The sequence below is a fragment of the Helicoverpa armigera genome, chromosome 29, assembly GCF_030705265.1.
Source record: "Helicoverpa armigera isolate CAAS_96S chromosome 29, ASM3070526v1, whole genome shotgun sequence".
Lineage (NCBI taxonomy): Eukaryota > Metazoa > Arthropoda > Insecta > Lepidoptera > Noctuidae > Helicoverpa > Helicoverpa armigera.
The window spans coordinates 908,260-927,180 of record NC_087148.1 but is presented as its reverse complement, the minus strand read 5'-3'; the positions used below and the strand labels follow the sequence as shown (position 1 = coordinate 927,180).

Below are 18,921 nucleotides of genomic sequence, written 5' to 3'. Positions count from 1 at the left end.
AACAAAAAATATTTCCTCAAATACTAAGTTAGCATAGATTAGTATAAAATAACATATAAATATATCTAATTAATTACTATACACGACCAATATAACTACAATAATACATTCACAATATAATTACGACAATATTTGGCTACGTACATTGAGGCCTGCGCGTGCGCATACAGGAGTGTCGGAGTTCAGCGCAGTCTATAGTCAGTGGTCAGCGGTGATAGTTGAAACGAATCAGTAGGAGGATTTTATAGGTAAGTACTATAACATAGTTAAGTTAACTAAGCTTAATTTAAAAAATAAGGTAAAAAGTTATCGTTTTTTTTTTAAAGAAAAACATATTTTAAAAAATCTTTTTTGTCATGTGTTTAATAATTGAAAATTATTTGTGTTTATAACACTGATTTTTATTGTGATTAAATTCTATAGTCACATAAAAAAAACTCCTATCGGGAGTGTACCCAATAAGCTATTTTTATCGATTTATGTAAACTAATATATACATATTATATCAGTTAATCGATGATATAAGAAAAGTAAATACGAATATATTTCCTGAAAAATTATAACTGCTATCAGAAAACAGTGAAAGTGTGAAATTAAGTAAAAAAAGTGAAAAGAAACAGTATTATGCACAATGTGAACAAAAATTAAAGCCAAGGTCAGTTTTTTATCAGTCTAGTATTGAATTGCATAATTGTAAATTATATTAAGTGAATTCTAAGTATATCTTAGTTGTTTTCTAAGTACATCTTAGACACCATTGACTGTGTTTCGGATGGCACATTAAACTGTAGGTCCCGACTGTCATTGAACATCCTTGGCAGTCGTTACAAGTAGTCAGGAGCCAGTCTAACCATGGGGTATTGGGTTGCCCGGGTAACTGGGTTGAGGAGGTCAGATAGGCAGTCGTTTCTTGTAAAGCACTGGTACTCAGCTGCATCCGGTTAGACTGGAAGCCGACCCCAACATAGTAGGGAAAAGGCTCGGAGGATGATGATTAAGTAAATTGTAATAGACAGCTGTGTTGCTGGGAAGTTTGTTCTTCACCGCTTCTTCTTTCCAGCCATAACACTAGGAAGTGGTGAAAGGAGGTTTTGGGGGTGCTGTCATTTATGTAATTTTGACGTTAAAAGTGCTAATCTAATTAGCCTACTTTAATAAACAATTTTGACTTTGAGATACTTTGAGTCCATACAAAATCCTGCCGGGGCTGCGGGTTGTTCGAAAGAGTTACCGCGGCCCTGGTACATAAAAGGCCTATGACGGAACACGACGGTGTTTAGTCAGTAAGAGTCTGACACTCCCTCACCGCTGCTAACCCACAGCGGGAGGGGTCATTTGATGATTTTTGACGTCGTTAAAAAAAAGTCCATACAAAATCTTAATGAAACGCAGAGAAATGCAGAGCAAATTACTTTTACTATAAAATCTTTTATAATTACCTAAGCTGGTATTAATAGATATAGGTATACGGTTTGTTGTCAATTTAAACAATTGACTACATAAGTAGATATATTTGCTTAATCAGTGTTTGCCAATGACAAATCAAATAAGTTAACTCAATTAAAATTAGTTTCGATAGCCTAGTGGTTAAAAGCAACTTTAAATATAAAGTAAGTGTGTGCGGGTTCGAATCCATTCAAGTACAAAATCTTCTTCTTATCGAGTGAGCTGCAGGTTTAATCTCCTAACGAGCCCTAGTGTCAGAGTTTACTCAAATCCGCCTGACGGCCTCTGACGTGGAATTGTAACAACGACTGCTACTGAGTAGCATTCGGGGACGCCGGCGACACGTGCCCACTGCCCACCATAGAGTAAAGTGCTTTAATGGCATTACCCTTGAGGCAGCATCTATCTAAAGAAACCTAATCTACTAATCAAAAACCGGCCAAGTGCGAGTCGGACTCGCGTACGAAAATATTTATTTTATTCTAGTTTTTAGTATTTGTTGTGATAGCGGCAACAGAAATACATCATCTGTGACAGCTCTAACTATCACGGTTCATGAGATACAGCCTGGTGACAGACAGACAGACGGACGGACGGACGGACAGAGGAGCGAAAACAATGGGGTCCCGTTTCACCCTTTGGGTACGGAACCCTAAAAAAGGTCCTAAATATTTTCAAATAGGTACTTTATTTGTAGAGCAACCAAAAAATGGAAAGCAAATCGAGTGTGTGTAGTTACAAAATCAAAACTATCTACTGCTACATGTTTTTTTGTTATGATAATTCTGAGAATAGGAGAAAATAATGTGTTTCTAAGAAGAGCTTCGCATTTTGGTGAATATGATACTTACTTTTACTTAATTGACGAATAAAATGCTTTAGCAGAACTAATGAATGATTTCGCGGTTTGTTTTTTTTTTTTTGTTAATTTAGTCACGAAATCAAAGATATGCTTTGATTGTACGTCCATCTAAGGCCTGGGAGATAAACTATATACTTACTGATAAGAATGTGTCTAAACTACTAGCATCTAATAACGACATCCAGTCGGCCACAGCAGCCTTGCTAGAAGAAGAACAGCCAGCTGCGCAGGACATTATAGTGCAGGCACATTTGCTTGGACACAGGTGCACTCACTATTCCTTCACTCTCATAGCGAGATGGGACGGCAATCCGACACCACCGGAGAGAGATCAGGCGCAGGACCGACATTAACGTGCTCTCCGATGCACGGGTGTATCAATCACCAAATTCCAGGCTCCGGGTTTTGTGAAAGTCTCTAAAATCCACAAAGCGATTTCGGCCTGACCCGGGACTGGACTGAACGCAAACAGCGATGGATAGAGAAAGATGGAAAGCTATGGAGGAGACATGGAGGAGACCATAACCCAGCAGTGGGATAGTATAGGCTACGTTAAACTATACTTATCTCAGTTTTTTTAAGTTTTATTTTATAATTACTGTTTAGTTTGATTTTAGTTTTAGTACCTAAGTAGTATGTAACGACTATATGTTAATGATGTTTTTGCTTATATTTGGGACCGCACATTTGACCTATTCTATAAAATGGCATACCTTATGTAATTGTGTGACTCCTGTTGGCAATCCTAGTAAATAAATAGTATATATATATCAAAGATAGTTTTATCATAATATTGCTATCAATTATAACTGCACACACAGCCGGACGTACAGCAAATAATACGTCGGTATGATTTCCTAAGCCTAATCGCTATTCCTGTGTATAATCTGAATTAAATTGCATATTTTTTCTTCCGATCCATTGATTACCAAGGATTATTGAGTTGTATGTGGAACTGGGTTGAGGAGATCGGATAGGCAGTCGCTCCTTGTGGCACACTGGTACTCAACTGCATTCGGTTAGACTGGAAGCCGACCCCAACATAGTTGGGAAAAGGCTTGGCAGATGATGATGATCCTATTGTTCTATTAATATCTACCAACCACCAGTGGTTTTAAAATGCGTCCCATAGGATACTTCAAGCATCTGGATAAAAATTTTAAGTGTAGCTTTCCAAGACAAATGAGCCCATTTGTCTTGGAAAGCTACACTTAAAATTTGATCTAACAATGAAAAAAAATTTCAAATCGGTCGAGTTCTTGATTGGCACGTTCAAATAAACAATTTCAGGTTTATAATATTAGTGCAGATACTATCTAGGTACCTCCTGTCAGTCATTATCAGTCATCATCATCTCCGGAGCCATTTTCCAACTATGTTGGGGTCGACTTCCAGTCTAACGGTATGCAGCTGAGTACCATTGTTTTTCAAGGAGCGACTTCTTATCTAACCTCCTCAACCCAGTTACCCGGGCAACCCAATACCCCTAGACAAGACTCGTTATCAAACTTACTGGCTTCTGACTACCCGTAACGACTGATTTTCAAATGACATCCTTGACCCATCAATTTATCTAGCCTTCCAAATTATGGAGGAACTCGACATGTGACCAGGGAATAGTGTAGCTTCCCAACAGTGAAAGAATTTTTCAAATCTGTTCAGTAGTTAAGTGAGGAATGATTATATTAGAGGAAGTCTGAAAGTTGTGCCAGTTACAGAAAAGATGAGAAGTAAAAGATTGTCGTGGTATGGGCAGGCACCTCCTCAAAAAAGGAGGTAATGACGAGGGATGATACGCATGCAACAAAGTGTGTGCTAAGTATGAATGTAGATGGATGGAGAGGAAGAGGAAGACCTAAGAAAAGATGGATGGATTGCCTGAAAGATGATATGAATAGGTAGGGAGTGAGTGTCAGTATGGCGAGTGACAGGGGAAAATGGAAGAAAATGACATATTGCGCCGACCCCAAGTAAAATTTGGGAACTGGGCAGGAGAAAGAAGAGTTTCGGAGCCTTTAGGGTACAAAAATAAACATTAATTATATATTGCGTTATAAGTTTATATTTTATTATTCGTGATTTATAAAAGCGAAAGTGACATTACGACCCCACTATCCATTGTAATTTTTGATACCACGTATGTACTTTTTGCATCGTGACTATTTAAATAAATACATTATTGATATATGCAAAGATTTTAATGGAAGTTTATAATTTAACGTAAAATATTTCGAGTTCACAGGTAAACCAATTATGATAATGTTCATTATTCTATACCGTTTGAGGTCATATACCTTTTATGTAATACCTAAAATCTTTCCACGAAAGTCTAAGTATGTATTAAAACTATTTTTAACACCACAGGACATAATATATTATACTGCACGCGCATTTGCTTGGACACAGGTGCACTCACTATTCCTTCACTCTCATAGCACGATGGGATGACAATCCGACACCACCGGAGAGAGATCACAAGCAGGACTGACATTAACGTGCTCTCCGATGCACGGGTGTATCATCAATCACCATCTTCCAGGCTCCGGGCTGCTTTGTGCTTATCTAGCGAACTGCCTGCGAGGAATTATCATCAGGCTGTTCGTTTTACAACTGCAAGGCACAGCCACCTGACCTGGAATCGATCTCGTACACTCTTACTTGAGAGACTGATGCATTTAACCACTGGGCGACCACGACAAAAAAAAGACTACCGGAGATGTCATAACGCAAAATCTCCTAAGAAAGTATCGCGCCAACATGCGGGTGTGAGGTGGCGAGGAACGTTACTAGCTCCAACCTTATACCTACGCCTTCTTTGGACCCGATCATTTTTGTAACACCAAAAAACGTTGTCATTTGTCTCAAAGAACCCGAACGACTCGTTAGCTCACTTGTGACTGATCGTTTTTGACCTAGAAGAAGGCAACTGACCTACCTGAATAATGGCATCTCTTCTCATCTTTCTTTACTCCGTGCATTTTACCATGTCTCACCTAACGACATACAAGGAACTCCTACACTATCTTAGCCGGCAATCGCATCAAAATGCGTGCAGCCTAATAACCTGTCAGCCGGCCCCTGATTGATGAAATTCGCAGGATATTATAGCAATGTTTGTCCAATTATTAGTTGCGGTCGGATATTAAGAAAATGATTTTTTGCTATTATATCGAAAGGTTGGATTGTTGATTCATTATGTATGAACCATTTTTTTTGGTATTCGAATGAAGTTATTGATTTCGTTATAAGTTACTAGCTTCTACCAGCGGTTTCACCCGCGCACCGTGGCAACTTCTGCACGAATCCGGATAAAAAGTAGCCTATAGCCTTCCTCGATAAATGGGCTATCTAACACTGAAAGATTTTTTCAAGATGAAACAGTATTCCCTGAGATGCTATTCAAGAGCTCGTGGCTAAGTTAAAGCCATGCGATAAACTTAAGCAGTAGGTACTTGGCATGGTCGGTCCGAGGATGGGATCTCGTCTTCACGAGCTCTTCCGTGTTTCGGAAGGCACGTTAAAATAGTGGGTTGTGGCTGTCATCTGAACATATTTAACAGTCGTTACAGGTAGTCAGAAGCCAGAAAGTCTGACAACCTGTCTAAATAAGTTAGGTTATCCCTCATACAAAGCAAGCCAAGCTCCAAGCTCCCTCATACATATTTTTACAAATGAAGATATTAAAGACCTCATTAGCAAAACTGTTTATGACAGAAAATAAAAACGATATACGGTCATGATACAATACCTAGTGAAGCATAAAATCGCACAGGTAAGGTCAGCGTCAAAAGTAACTGAACTAATCAGAATTTTCAAAAGTGCCTATGAACGTAAAGGGTCATAAAAGAAGTAAATAAATACGCTGGTAAGTTATTGACGATATAATCATCCTCCGAGCCTTTTCCCAACTATGTTGGGTTCGGCTTTGAGTCTAACCAGATGCAGCTGAGTACCAGTGTGCCACAAGGAGCGACTGCCTATCTGACCTCCTCAACCCAGTTACCCGGGCAACCCTTTGCAACGAGCTCTATCTATTGACACAGTGTTCAGCAGTTTTTAACGGACTTCCGAAAAAATGTTTTTTTTTTCTTTAGATTTTGTGCAGCTACGTTTGAAGTTTACTGTACTTAATGTAACCAAAACCTAACCATTATGAAATGTTTGGTAACCTTCAAGAGAGAAAATGATGCCAAGTTTTTGATTATTTACACAAAAAATTGACAGTTATAAGTTACTGCAATAACCTGTGTTATGTAGGTGGTGGTCATATCAATAGTAGCTTCTTCGTATAAGACTGTAAAATTGATCACATTTTCAATCTATACTAAAATAGCACAGAGGAAACGTTTTTTGTTTGTGTGTACCCTAAAGGTTTCGAAAGGGAACCGATTTGAAAATTATTTCATTGTCGGAAAGCTGCATTCTTCCCGAGTAACATAGGCTATATTTTATCCCGGTACGTGCAGTAGCTCCCACGGGACGTGGATAAAACCACGTTGAACAGCTTTTATAAAAGCCACAACGGCCCGATCCGGGAATCGAACACAAGACGACGTATCACAGCTGTCGAGCTATGCGCTTTCTAGACCAACGAAGCAGATTACGCACGGCAGTTAACGCAGTAGTTTGGAGAAAAAACTATCAGTTGGGTATAATAACAGTTACTCAATAAATTGGGTAACTAGACAGCTACGCGTAATCTATACTAATATTGCTGAAGAGTTTGTTTATTTGTTCGAACAAGCTAACCTCAGAAACTATTGATACTATTTAGTAGGATCATAAAATATTGTGTATTAGCAAGGAGGTGAGGATTTTCACGGAAATATCTTTTATTTATACTAACCTTTTCTTTGGGTCAAAATTATTTAATTTATATTTAATCTTAATAGGAAATAAACTGCAATATTACAAACCAAACAATATAAAAAGAATAAGTAAATTAACATGCACATATAAATTAGTAATTACTTAAAAATAACTCAAGTAAAGTACCTAATATACTATTTTAGAAACTAGCAAATTTCGACTATATTTTAAATGAAATAAATAATATTGAATATTCTTATGATACTGAGTTTACTTGGGAATAAAATTCATAAATGTCATATTGTATTCCATAATCTACATAAGGTAACCTTACCCCAGCGGGGCCCAGCAGGGCCAAGGCCTGCCGGGGCTAAGGGATCGTTCGCGCGAGTTACCGCGGCCCTCGTACATGATGGGTTCCAGTCAGTAAGAGTCTGACACTCCCTCGCCGCTGCTAACCCACAGCGGGAGGGGTCTCTTGATGAAAAAAAAGGTGGAAACCTTCAAAGGGATACTTAACTACCTAAATATGGCTAGAAAGAATGTTACTTTTGAGATGCCGGCAGATAGAAGAGTATGGAAGAAGAAAACATGCTGCGCCGACCCCAAATAAAATTGGGATAAGGGCAGGAGGATGATGATGTATTAGATGTAGCTTTTACTTAATTTATTATTGTTCTTTTTCAGATTACCAATATGGCGCCTACGGTGGAAGAGTTTTATCGCGGGAAGTCGATCTTCCTCACTGGAGGAACTGGCTTCGTTGGCAAGGTAACCTTGACATAGATATATAATACTAAAATACTAACTAGGTATAAGAAACTGCTTCTTATCATCATCATATGTCTAGCCTTCTCCCAACTATGTTCGCGTCGGCTTCCAGTCCAACCAGATGCAGCTGAGTAACAGTGCGCCACAAGGAGCGACTGCCTATCTGACCTTCTCAACCCAGTTAGCTCGACAACATGATACCCCTTCCTAAGGTCTAGTGACAGTTCCAGGGGGAGCTGGTTATAGTAGAATAAAATAAAGAATGTGACACTCACCAATAATGGCTTTCTATGGGCCCAAGACCTACATAACGCCACTGACAATTTTGTGCATCCAAAAAACACTGGTCGTCTTCGTCTCAAGAAGAAGAAGAGTCACTTGCGCATACTTTTGCTCGGAATTTAGTTATGGACCACCTTCAAATTTTGCGAGAACTTTATCTAGGTACTTATATCAAAATTCCAAAATTAACTCCTTTTGGATTTTTCCACACCTGTTGAAAATAGATAAATATAGATTTGGAAACTAGCTGCATCACGGTATATAATGTGCAATGTGGTGTTCTTGTGGAAAGCTTAAATATGCAGTTATTAACTAAACTACTGTTTACGTTGCTTTGTTTTGTTTCGGTCCAGTGAATGTGTTATTTAATCTCCTACTAGACTACATGCGTTGATTCTTCATACCTACAAGTTCCTTGGTACCGTAGAAAAAAATGACTAGCGGAGGTGCCATAACAGAAAATCGCCTGAGAAAGTAGCGCGCCAGAATACGTGTGAGCGGAGGACGAGGAATGTTACTGTCTTCGCCCTTATACGCCTTCTTTGGACCCGATCGTTTTTTGTAATTCCAAAAATCGTTGACAGATGTCTCAAAAGAACCCATACCACAGATTACTATAATAGTTAATACGTCCCGTACGCCTTGTTAGTTCACTCGTAACTGATCGTTTTGGTCATGCCCAGTGTACGAATTTGAGCTAGGAGAGCATCTGCGCTCATCTTTCGATACTCCGTGCCAGATACATTATACTAGTTTTACTGTATAATAATGTTTTTGTCGTTAGCTCAAGCTAGAGCTAACGACAAAAACATTAACTAGAGGAAGCCAAAGTTAGTTAGTTTTTGTCGTCGGCTAAGTTACAGCATATCGATCGATCATAAAATTGAGCAACGCTTAGTGAGGTCTTAAGAGGTTACCATGTTCTCATGATGAGTTAAACATCTTTGGTAGTCGTTATGGGTAGTTTTACCAAGGGGAATCACTCCTCTAATCAGTATTCTCTGATAGATAAAGCGTTGTTCTGATGACTGGTAGCCAAGACAACACTGGGAGCACAAATATGTTAGACAAATATGGATATTTTAATCGTTCTCAAATTGTAATGTCGATTTCGCATTTCTAAAGTTCTAACTAAAATAAATTTTCATCCACAGGACACTTTTCTTGCGTAATCACTTCAAATACCTACTTATCACTTTCAGGCGTTAATCGAGAAGCTTCTCCGGAGCCTGCCAGACCTCAAGGCACTGTACTTGCTGATGAGGCAGAAGAAAGGACTCTCAGCAGAGGAGAGGCTCAAGGATCTCTGCAGCAAGCAGGTATGTACCATGTCATGATGAAGAACTTAATTGATAACGATATGGACGTAAAAATGTTTACCTTCTCCTCCTGTCGGGGCTGTGGGATTGTTTGCGCGAGTTACCGCGGCGCTGGTACATAAAGGACTTCAGAAGGAACATTTTGGGGTTTAGGCAGTAAGAGTCTGACACTCCCTCACGCTGCTAACCTACAGAGGGAGAGATCACCTATGTACTTATTATAATTTTCAGGAACACCCGCAGATAAATTAAAAGTAGCCTAGCCTGTGTTCTTTCACAGGCTCTAGAGTCTAGACTGAACATATATAATCTTCAATTTAAATTGGTTCAGGCGTTCAGTTTTGACGTGAAAGTCAAAGTAAAAAAAATATATATATTTGCAGTTTGCTCATGAATACAGTTACATGAAAGGTGTTACAAAATGGTAATTAGTAAAAAGCCGACAGAAAGATGACTTTACTTTCGCATTTATATTATATTTGCGTAGACCATGCGTCATATTGCTATAATCTTATCAAAAAAGGCTGGTAGCATGATAGATTGGCTCCATGACGCAACTTACTGACTTACAATGAACCATCTCTAAATATTGTCGCCATTATTTATTCAATAACATCAATGGAGTCAATGAATCATTGTAGGCATATTGCAGACTAAACTGTCGACCGATGGTTGGCTGACAGTCTCTTTTAAACCAGCTGTTTCCCTGCGGTTTCAACTTACCTACCAAAAGGGAACTTCTTCCCATACCCGGAGAAGAGCCTGCCTATGTTACTCGGGGATATTGAAGCTTCCCAAATGAGATAAATAATTGTCAAATCGGTTCTGTAGTTTCGGTGCTATACAAACGCAAAAATATTTCCTCTTTGTTATATCATTCACTAGCTTCCGCCAGCGCCATCGCCCATGTGGTGTGTTGATAAAGAGTAGCCTAAGTTTTAATCCAGGGTATCACCTATCTACATACCAAATTTCAATCAAATCGGTCCAGCCGTTTTTGCGTGATTGAATAACAAACATAGGTACATCCATACATTCTCAAAAACTTTCAAATTCATAATATAAGTAGAAATAGAAGTAGAAGTAGATATAAGTAGAAGTAGGATATAAGTAGGATTAAAAATATAGATAGTATCTCCGAAATAAAAATTCTACTAACATTATTTCACCACAGGTCTTCGACATGCTGCGAGAGAAGAACCCAGAAGGCTTTAAGAAGCTTAGAATAATAAACGGAGACATCACAGAAGAAGGTCTCGGTATCTCAGAAGACGATAAGAAACTACTGAGAGAAGAGTGTAACATTATATTCCATAGTGCAGCTTGTGTCAGGTATTGTTAAAGAGAGGTTTTTTTTATGTAAGGGGATAATGGCATGTTGGTGGAAGGTGGTCGATAGAAAGACCAATGAAGTGTTGTAAAGACTATTTGGATATCTTCCTCGAGAACTGGTCTACAGCTTTCGACAGAAATAGTTAGAAGGTTTATAGCCTAACAAAAATGGGGGGCAAACGATTAAACGCATCGCATAGAAAGCGAGTATCGCCGCTCTTGGAAACCCGCAACACCAATCAAGTCGTCATTCTTTTACGAAACATTTTTTAGGGTCCCATACCCAAAGAGTAAAACGGGACCTCCAGTTTTCGAACTTGGCCGGTTTTTGCGAATCGGACCAGTAATTGGTTTCCTGAAAGTGCCATGAAACAAACTCCACAGTTTTACAATATTAGTGTGTTTGTGTGCTCAGATTTGACCAGAAGCTGAAGGATGCAGTCAACATGAACACATCTGGGACTCTGAGAATGTTGACCCTCGCTGAGAGTATGAAAAACTTGGAGGTAGGTTACGACTACTACATTTTCTTATACTTACTGTAACTTTACTTAGAGTACATTATGTTGTCGGAATCTCTCTCCGGTGTTGTGGAATTGTCGTCCCACCGGGCTATAAAAGTAAAGGACTACTGAGTGTAGTGAGTGTACCTGTTTGTGCTCCATAAGTATCTAATATATACGGCGCGGTTGTCTGATTTCCTTTGTGTTAATATGACGAGTGACAGAAGGGAATAGAAGTGGAAAACATATTCCACTAAATTCATATTTTAATGAAAATGGGAACAGGGCATAAAGAAGTAGATGCACTAGGCCTTGAAGACCTCTTTTGTTCTCCTAACTCCATTAAAACTAACCAGATCCACTTCATCCTCTCAGGTGTTCGTGCACCTCTCGACAGCATACTGCCGCTGTGATCTGGAGGTCTTGGAGGAGCGGGTATACCGAGCAGTACACCCTCCGCGCAAGATCATGGACCTGGTGCAGTGGATGGATGATCCTACCCTGGAGTTTTTGGAGCCTAAGTGAGTAAGACCTTTGATGAAGGAATATATAATGTCATCATCCATATAGATAGTAGAATTTAGAGCGAAAGTGAGTAATAGAGAAAGAAAATATGTGTAAGAGCATAGATGGATGATCACAACTGGTAGAAGTAAGTAAATTACAGAGGAAGAAAATACATATGTAGGTAAAAGGAAACTTGTTCTTCGAGTTACATATTATGTACTTACGAGCCATAATTATTCTTATGACTAAGAACCCTCCTGAAGGAGACACCTTACCAACTACGTCAAACCGTTACTTGACCCGTATCTGGCTACCCATGTCTCGAGGGAACTATGTACTTCCCGCACATAGATAAAAAAATACTGTATGTATATCCTCTTGTATGCCCCAGACATCTATGTACCATTTTCTTTGCGTAATGGCACGACAGGTATGCAGAAGAATAGTGACTTCTGGAGGCGAAGCAGTGACTATCAGATGCTGGGTTAGCGCAGAACTTTGAATACAGTATACAGAAATCAGAAAATTGTATTGGCTTCATTATAAACTTGATCTTCTTTACAGGCTCATATCTTCAGAACCGAACACATACTCGTACACGAAGGCTATCACGGAGGATCTGGTGGATGAGTACAGCGGGAAGTTCCCTGTCGCCATCGCTAGGCCTTCTATAGGTTTGTACCATCAGTCCAGCATTTAGAATTAAGTTGAACTAAATTCAAAGAGACTCTTGTAATTGTATAAAAACACGTTCAATATTATACTATTTAGAAGTAAGCTCTCCATCATCTTTAAGCGGTGCCTTACCGGGTCCAGTATAACGTATGGAATTCTAATAAACAATTGAGTATTGAATAATGCTTTAGCCAAATACATATCAGTGACCATATTTCTGAGGAGTAGTTATAGGAGTTTTTTCCTAAAAAAAGTTTTTTTCTCTTGTCTTGTCATGAGCGATTCGCACATGACACTGAACATCGCCGATTTATTTATTTATTTATTCTAGGAAGGTAAAATAAATAAATAGTAACAATACTTTAACACATTGCTAATAACAAGCCCCCACATATAGTTCATTTAGTAACAGTCTTTATCATTAAGTAAGTAGCTTGAAATGACTGCAATATTTCGTAATGTTTACAGTAACTGCAGTTTGGAAGGAGCCAATACCAGGCTGGGTGGACAACCTGAACGGACCCACGGGATTAGTTATAGGCAGTGGTAAAGGTAAGTCCATGGTACTTTCTTAATGTTTCTGCAAAAATTATATATATACCATATAATTAAAATTATACACATTTACATAAATATAATCTAGACACACGGCAGTGTGTCCGCCAAGTTCGAGCAAAAAAAGCGACACACCGGCCGTGGGTTATATTACACGAACCATTTCGGGCCAAATTCGACCCCCCTGTAACTCAAAATCTATTTTATTTACGCATATCAAATTTCTAGTATCTGTTGAGACCTCCTCACTTATCTAAAATACAAAATTTCATTAATATACCTATTGTAGTTCTTGAGATATTGACGTCAGAAAATCGCTATTTTTACTATACACTCACTGACTGACTGATTCACTGACTCACTCATCAAAAACCTAGACCACTTCCAATGGTCGTATTGACTTGAAATTTGGCATGGAGGTAGGTCTTTATGTCAAGGTAAAGGGAAAAATCTGAAAATGGCCAAGTGTGAGTCGGTTTCAAAATAATGAAGGTGTTTTATACCCGGTGTAAATTTATACCCCTAAGGAACTAAAACGAACTAAATTTATCTATATTTATATAATATATCTTCGAATGGTACAAAGGTTTGTATTTAGTCAAAGTAGAGTAAAAATCTGAAAACGGCCAAGTGTGAATCACTTTCGAAAATAACGAATGTGTAACTTTGATCCACGAAAATAATATATGATAACATGTCATATCAGTCAGTTGGTAAATCTAGTCCATTTAGTTAATCGTGTTCATTTCTTTGTAAGAAACATAGTGCATATTAAAAAATCTAAAAGATAGTATAAATGAGACATTTCTTTAACTAACTTCATCATAAGAAAAAATAAAATAAACAACCTTACAAAAATAAATGAAATCCCACCCAAAACAAAAATGTGAAAGACTGCCAAGTTCGATAATATGGGAATGCTTCGCCTATAAAAGACGTGAGATCTGAATAAGCACCAAGTTCCATACACATACCTCAGTTAAAAATAGTTACTTTTTAATGATGTTACTTGGCAAGTTTTAATAGGAAATTAAATACTTGATTCATTGCGTTTAGTAGGTTTATAACAAGGTGTGTGAAAACTTGCCAAGTAACATCATGAAAAAGTAACTATTTTTACCTGAGGTATGTGTATGGAACTTGGTGCTTATTCAGATCTCACGTCTTTTATAGGCGAAGCATTCCCATATTATCGAACTTGGCAGTCTTTCACATTTTTGTTTTGGGTGGGATTTATAATTATACATAGAAGAATAGCCGAAGCGAATAGAATGGGCCGACTGACGACCCCGATGGTTGGCAAGTTGTTTTTTCGATAAAATCTTGATTCCCGTCAAACTTTTCAGTCGATCTGATAGCGAGTAAATACCTGATCTTTGTAATGTGCGTACTACCATTCTTCTTCATACTGATCAAGAGCCCGATGTAACTATCTGATGAACTGTAGCCAAATAAAAGTTTATAGTGTGAAGGTCTCATATTGAGTAGTTTACCCACGCAGACAAATTCATAGGTAAGATCAATATGAAACTACTGGAAAAACTGGCTCATTGATATGTTATTATTTCCCAGGAGTTATCCGAACGATGCATTGTGAGCCATCATACAAAGCTGATGCTATTTCAGTTGATGTGGTCGCCAACGCTTGCATCCTCATTGGCTACGTCACTGCACTTGATAAGTACGTATACTTCTTTATCATCATCTGCCTAGCCTTTTCCTAAGTATGTAGGGTCTTCTTGATGCAGCTAAGCACCAAGTGTGCCATTTGGAAAGAATACCTGTCTGATCTCCTCAACCCAGTTACTTGGGCAACCTGGTATCCTTTAGTAAGAAAGGATGTCAGTCTTTCTGGCTTCTGACTACGCGTAACGACTGCCAAAGATGTTCAAATGATTGCTGGTGGCTGGTAACCACCACCTTAATTTCCCCTACTGACAACACATGAACATGAAGGAATTCCCCAAAACATGTTGGAAGGGATAATAACTAACACTTGTTTTGTTTTCAGACCCAAAGAAACCCAGGTGTATAACTTAACTTTGTCTGGGGTCATCAATTTGACGTGGGCAGAAATTATTCAATTAGGTAAGTTGATCAAAGGCTTGTTGATCACAACGATTTTGCTCGTGTACCAACGGAACTAGTCCCGCATTCTGATAAATAGTATCCAATATGCAATGTACAAGCTATACTAGCTTCTGCTAGCAGTTTCACTTGGATTGGTTTCACCGGCGCGAGGAACCATTCTGCCTACCCGGATAAAAAGTTGCCTGTAGCCTTTCTCGATGGGCTAACATTGAAAGATTGTTCCAAATCGGACAGTTAGCTCCTAAAACTAGCGCGTTCAACAAAAAGTCGAAAACACATTCGTCGACTTTTATATACATATAGCTCTAATTAGCAAAGTATAAACCGAACGCTTTCTTCCAGGAGAGAAATGGGTGAACGAGTTCCCGTACTCAGTAGCTCTCTGGTACCCTGGGGGCTCCATCAAGTCGTACCGGCTGGCGCATCAGCTCGACGTCTTCCTCAGTCACGTGGTGCCGGCTTACCTGGTGGACGCACTGCTGTTCTTGTTGGGGAAGAAGACTTTGTAAGTGCTGTGTGGTTTAAAAGACATCGTCGTCTTCCGAGCCTTTTCGCAACTATGTTGGGGTCGGCTTCCAGTCTAACCAGATGCAACTGAGTACCAATGTGCCACAAGGAGCGACTGCCCTATCTGACGTCCTCAACCCAGTTACCCAGGCAACCCAATACCCCTTGGTAAGACTGGTTGTCAGACTTACTTAACTTATTATCATTCCTTTTCACAGTATGATAAACCTCCAAAAACGAATCAGCCATGGTCTCAACGTGCTCCAATATTACACGACCAAAGAATGGCACTTCAGGAACGACAATTACAAGAGTCTTCGCACTCGGATCACGTCACAAGAAAACGACACATTCTACACGGATCCTTCGCAGTTGGATCCTGATGAGTATTTGAAGAATTACGTGCTGGGGACCAGACAGTTTTGTTGTAAAGAGGATCCTGCTAATCTGCCGAGGGCTAGGAAGTTGCATAAGATGTAAGTTTTTGATATCTTGTAGTGTAATAAGAATAAAGCAGTTGTAGAAAGTGTTTAAACTTTGTTTTGCGGCCATTTTTAACTGAATTCAAAAAAGGTGGTTCTCAGGTTGCAACTGTAAGTATATGTATAAGTATGTATGTAGGTATGTAGGTATGTCTGTGCCCCACTGTCTCACGTTTGGGTGAACCAATTTTGATATGGTTTTTAGCACAGTATTGGTCAGACTTACTTTCAGTAAAGTTTAAGTATGTAAGTACCTCACTAGCTCTCACCCGCGTTTTCACCCGCTCCCGAAGGAAACTACAGCAACTACTTGTTTCACATGGATAATAATTGGTTACTTATTCTGATATCTACATATAAACCATACTACTGCCAGTGCCTAGTTTCATCAAAATGAATCCAGTACCTAGGTTTTAAAGTGAAACAGGAATATCATATATTAGGTACATCCATACATACAACCATGGGACTTTACTACACCATTAAAATTTCATTTTTTTCTACATAAAAAACTGACTGTTTTTTCTTTCTTTCAGCCGCTACATAGCCGACCGCTTCATAAAAGCTCTCTTCATAATCCTGGTACTCTGGACGCTCTACAGTCACAGCCAGACCTTCACCTCCTCAGTGGAACTGCTGGACTCCACCCTGAAGAGTATACCACCCATCAGTACTGCTGCTCAGGAGGCATATGATATACAACCTTAGTGTTATGTGATTAGAGTTCATTTTCTGTTAAAGGATAGATGGTGAAGAATGCGCAGCCCATTTTAGACTTTGTTGGTATTGAAATAGTATTTAAATTCAATTAACTGTCGCCTGAAGGTAGCTTCAATGAAGATTTCCAAAGGAAAATTGCATTTTTGGTACTGCACTGTACAGAATTGTCAACTGCACCAAAAAACGGTCAGGGGCCCGATTCTGCTAAGTTAATCATGTCAAAATTGAATCGCAATAGCAGTTTTAACCTTAGAGGGCAACCTGCTCTAATATAAGACATTCGATTGGATTGCGACTGATCTGCCATTTGGCCTATTCGGTACTTTGCTCTAAAATCATATTTCAATCGTAAATAATTTGTAGATACCTATGATTCATCATGATCATGATTCATTATGATCATTACTGAATCACAGGAACGGATAAAAACGTTTATTTGAAAGAAAAATAAATAGCTGAATGCCACATACGCTTCAGTCGTAATTGAGTCGGGATTGGATCTCAGTCGAATGTGAATCGTATGTCGCTTAAGTAAAATAGCAGAATCGTGCTCCTGGCCTTAATTGATTTTGGTTTTTATTACAATGAGGATAGATAAACCTACAGGTTTATATAGCAAAATGTGGAAACTTATGTTCGTGTTGTTTTTTTGTGAATTTGTCACTCAAAAAGTTTTGTATTTTCGTGTGATTCATTCGTTATGTTTTATTTAATATTTTTATAAATAATAGGTACTAATAGTTATTTGTAAAAATAACGCATAGTGTGTAAGGTATATTGCTCAATTCATAATCATATTTTTTTGTAAAAAAAAACTACTTGAACCACAGATAAACGATAGAATTTTACAATAAGGTAGAAGTTTAATAAAATATTTTTTTATATAAGCAGTGTATATTATTGTTACTTATCACTACCTCCACGCTCCAAATTTTGATACCATCACCCAAAGGTGGACTGGGAGAAAACGCCTAAGGCGTTAAGTCCGCCGTTATACTGTTTGTGCAAAAAGTGTTATAAATGCAATCTAAACGCCTATTTTTTAAATAAATAAATAAATAAAATAAATAAACGCCTGATAAAAAGCTATGAGCAACATGACTATTGACAAATGAGAGATACACTTTGCAATCGTAATTCATACAGGCGTCAATTTTTTTTACCTATGTGTTTATTTAGGTACCTACCCTTAACTCAACAATATGTACTCGGCAATTCTTACATTCATGTTATAGTTTACGCCAAACTTTACGACGCCTAGTCAAGGCTCTTATGTGATAAAAGATCGCGAGAGATCAGGTATTGAAATTGGCGATAACTAAACAGAAAAATGCATTTCTTACCTTTCATGAGACTATACATTCAATTTAAAGCATTAAATTAAATGTATTTAGGCTACAGTCTCTAGTTCATTACCCAACATGCATATTCCTTAGTTCGGTAGATCACAAAAAATACTACCTAGAAACGCGACCTATTCACACCAGACTAAAAAACATTAATTATTTAATTCTGGTAACTTCTAGACTCCTATAGGACATTCTGGTTTTGTAAAATCCCCGACGGATGTCCCCATTTCTTAGTCACAGCACTACGATAAACTTATTGACCAATCAAGCAACAGCAGACAATGTTAGCCAATAAGAACGTTTGTTATTGTTGTGTGCAGCGAATCATATTTATTTTTAGCTGTTATGAAGAACAGATCATGCGTCATCAAGAACGAACTATTGCATCAGAAAAGGAAAACATGTCCAAGGGCACGGGTGGCGATAAATTGTCTATGGTATTTTAATATTATAATCGATAAAAGTTACTCGAAAAATAAATCTAAAATCGGTGGATAGGTAACATTTACGATCGAGTAGTTGAATAACTCAATATTACTAGAGAATTCAAGGAAGTGTTTATTTTGATTATAAGATATTGTTCCTTTCCTTGTGATGTTGTCTAAAAAACAAAACACTCACTAGGTCCAAAAAGATTCTACAAATGAATAAAAGACTACCTCCACAGTTTGTGTGTTATGATAAAATTATTTGAAACTTATTCGTCGTGCT

At 38.3% G+C, this 18,921-nt stretch overlaps 1 protein-coding gene across 1 annotated transcript; it reads left to right on the top strand.

The window, feature by feature from the left end:
- The first annotated feature begins 136 nt into the window (after positions 1-136).
- Positions 137-17,715, top strand: LOC110381392 (putative fatty acyl-CoA reductase CG5065). Its single transcript, XM_064042717.1, has 13 exons — positions 137-248; positions 7,805-7,888; positions 9,373-9,489; positions 10,664-10,821; positions 11,237-11,327; positions 11,700-11,845; positions 12,396-12,505; positions 12,975-13,058; positions 14,634-14,742; positions 15,073-15,149; positions 15,495-15,657; positions 15,878-16,135; positions 16,678-17,715. The coding sequence occupies exons 2-13, from the start codon at positions 7,814-7,816 to the stop codon at positions 16,847-16,849; spliced, it is 1,560 nt and encodes a 519-aa protein (XP_063898787.1). The 5' UTR covers positions 137-248; positions 7,805-7,813; the 3' UTR covers positions 16,850-17,715.
- The last annotated feature ends 1,206 nt before the right edge of the window (positions 17,716-18,921 follow it).

What these genes read in the sequence shown, in the direction of transcription:
- LOC110381392 (XM_064042717.1), top strand. Translation starts at nt 7,814, where the DNA reads ATGGCGCCTACGGTGGAAGAGTTTTATCGCGGGAAGTCGATCTTCCTC. An exon ending in CATCGCTAGGCCTTCTATAG is followed by an intron (nt 12,506 to 12,974) that starts GTTTGTACCATC and finishes TAATGTTTACAG; the next exon opens with TAACTGCAGTTTGGAAGGAG. An exon ending in AGTTATAGGCAGTGGTAAAG is followed by an intron (nt 13,059 to 14,633) that starts GTAAGTCCATGG and finishes ATTATTTCCCAG; the next exon opens with GAGTTATCCGAACGATGCAT.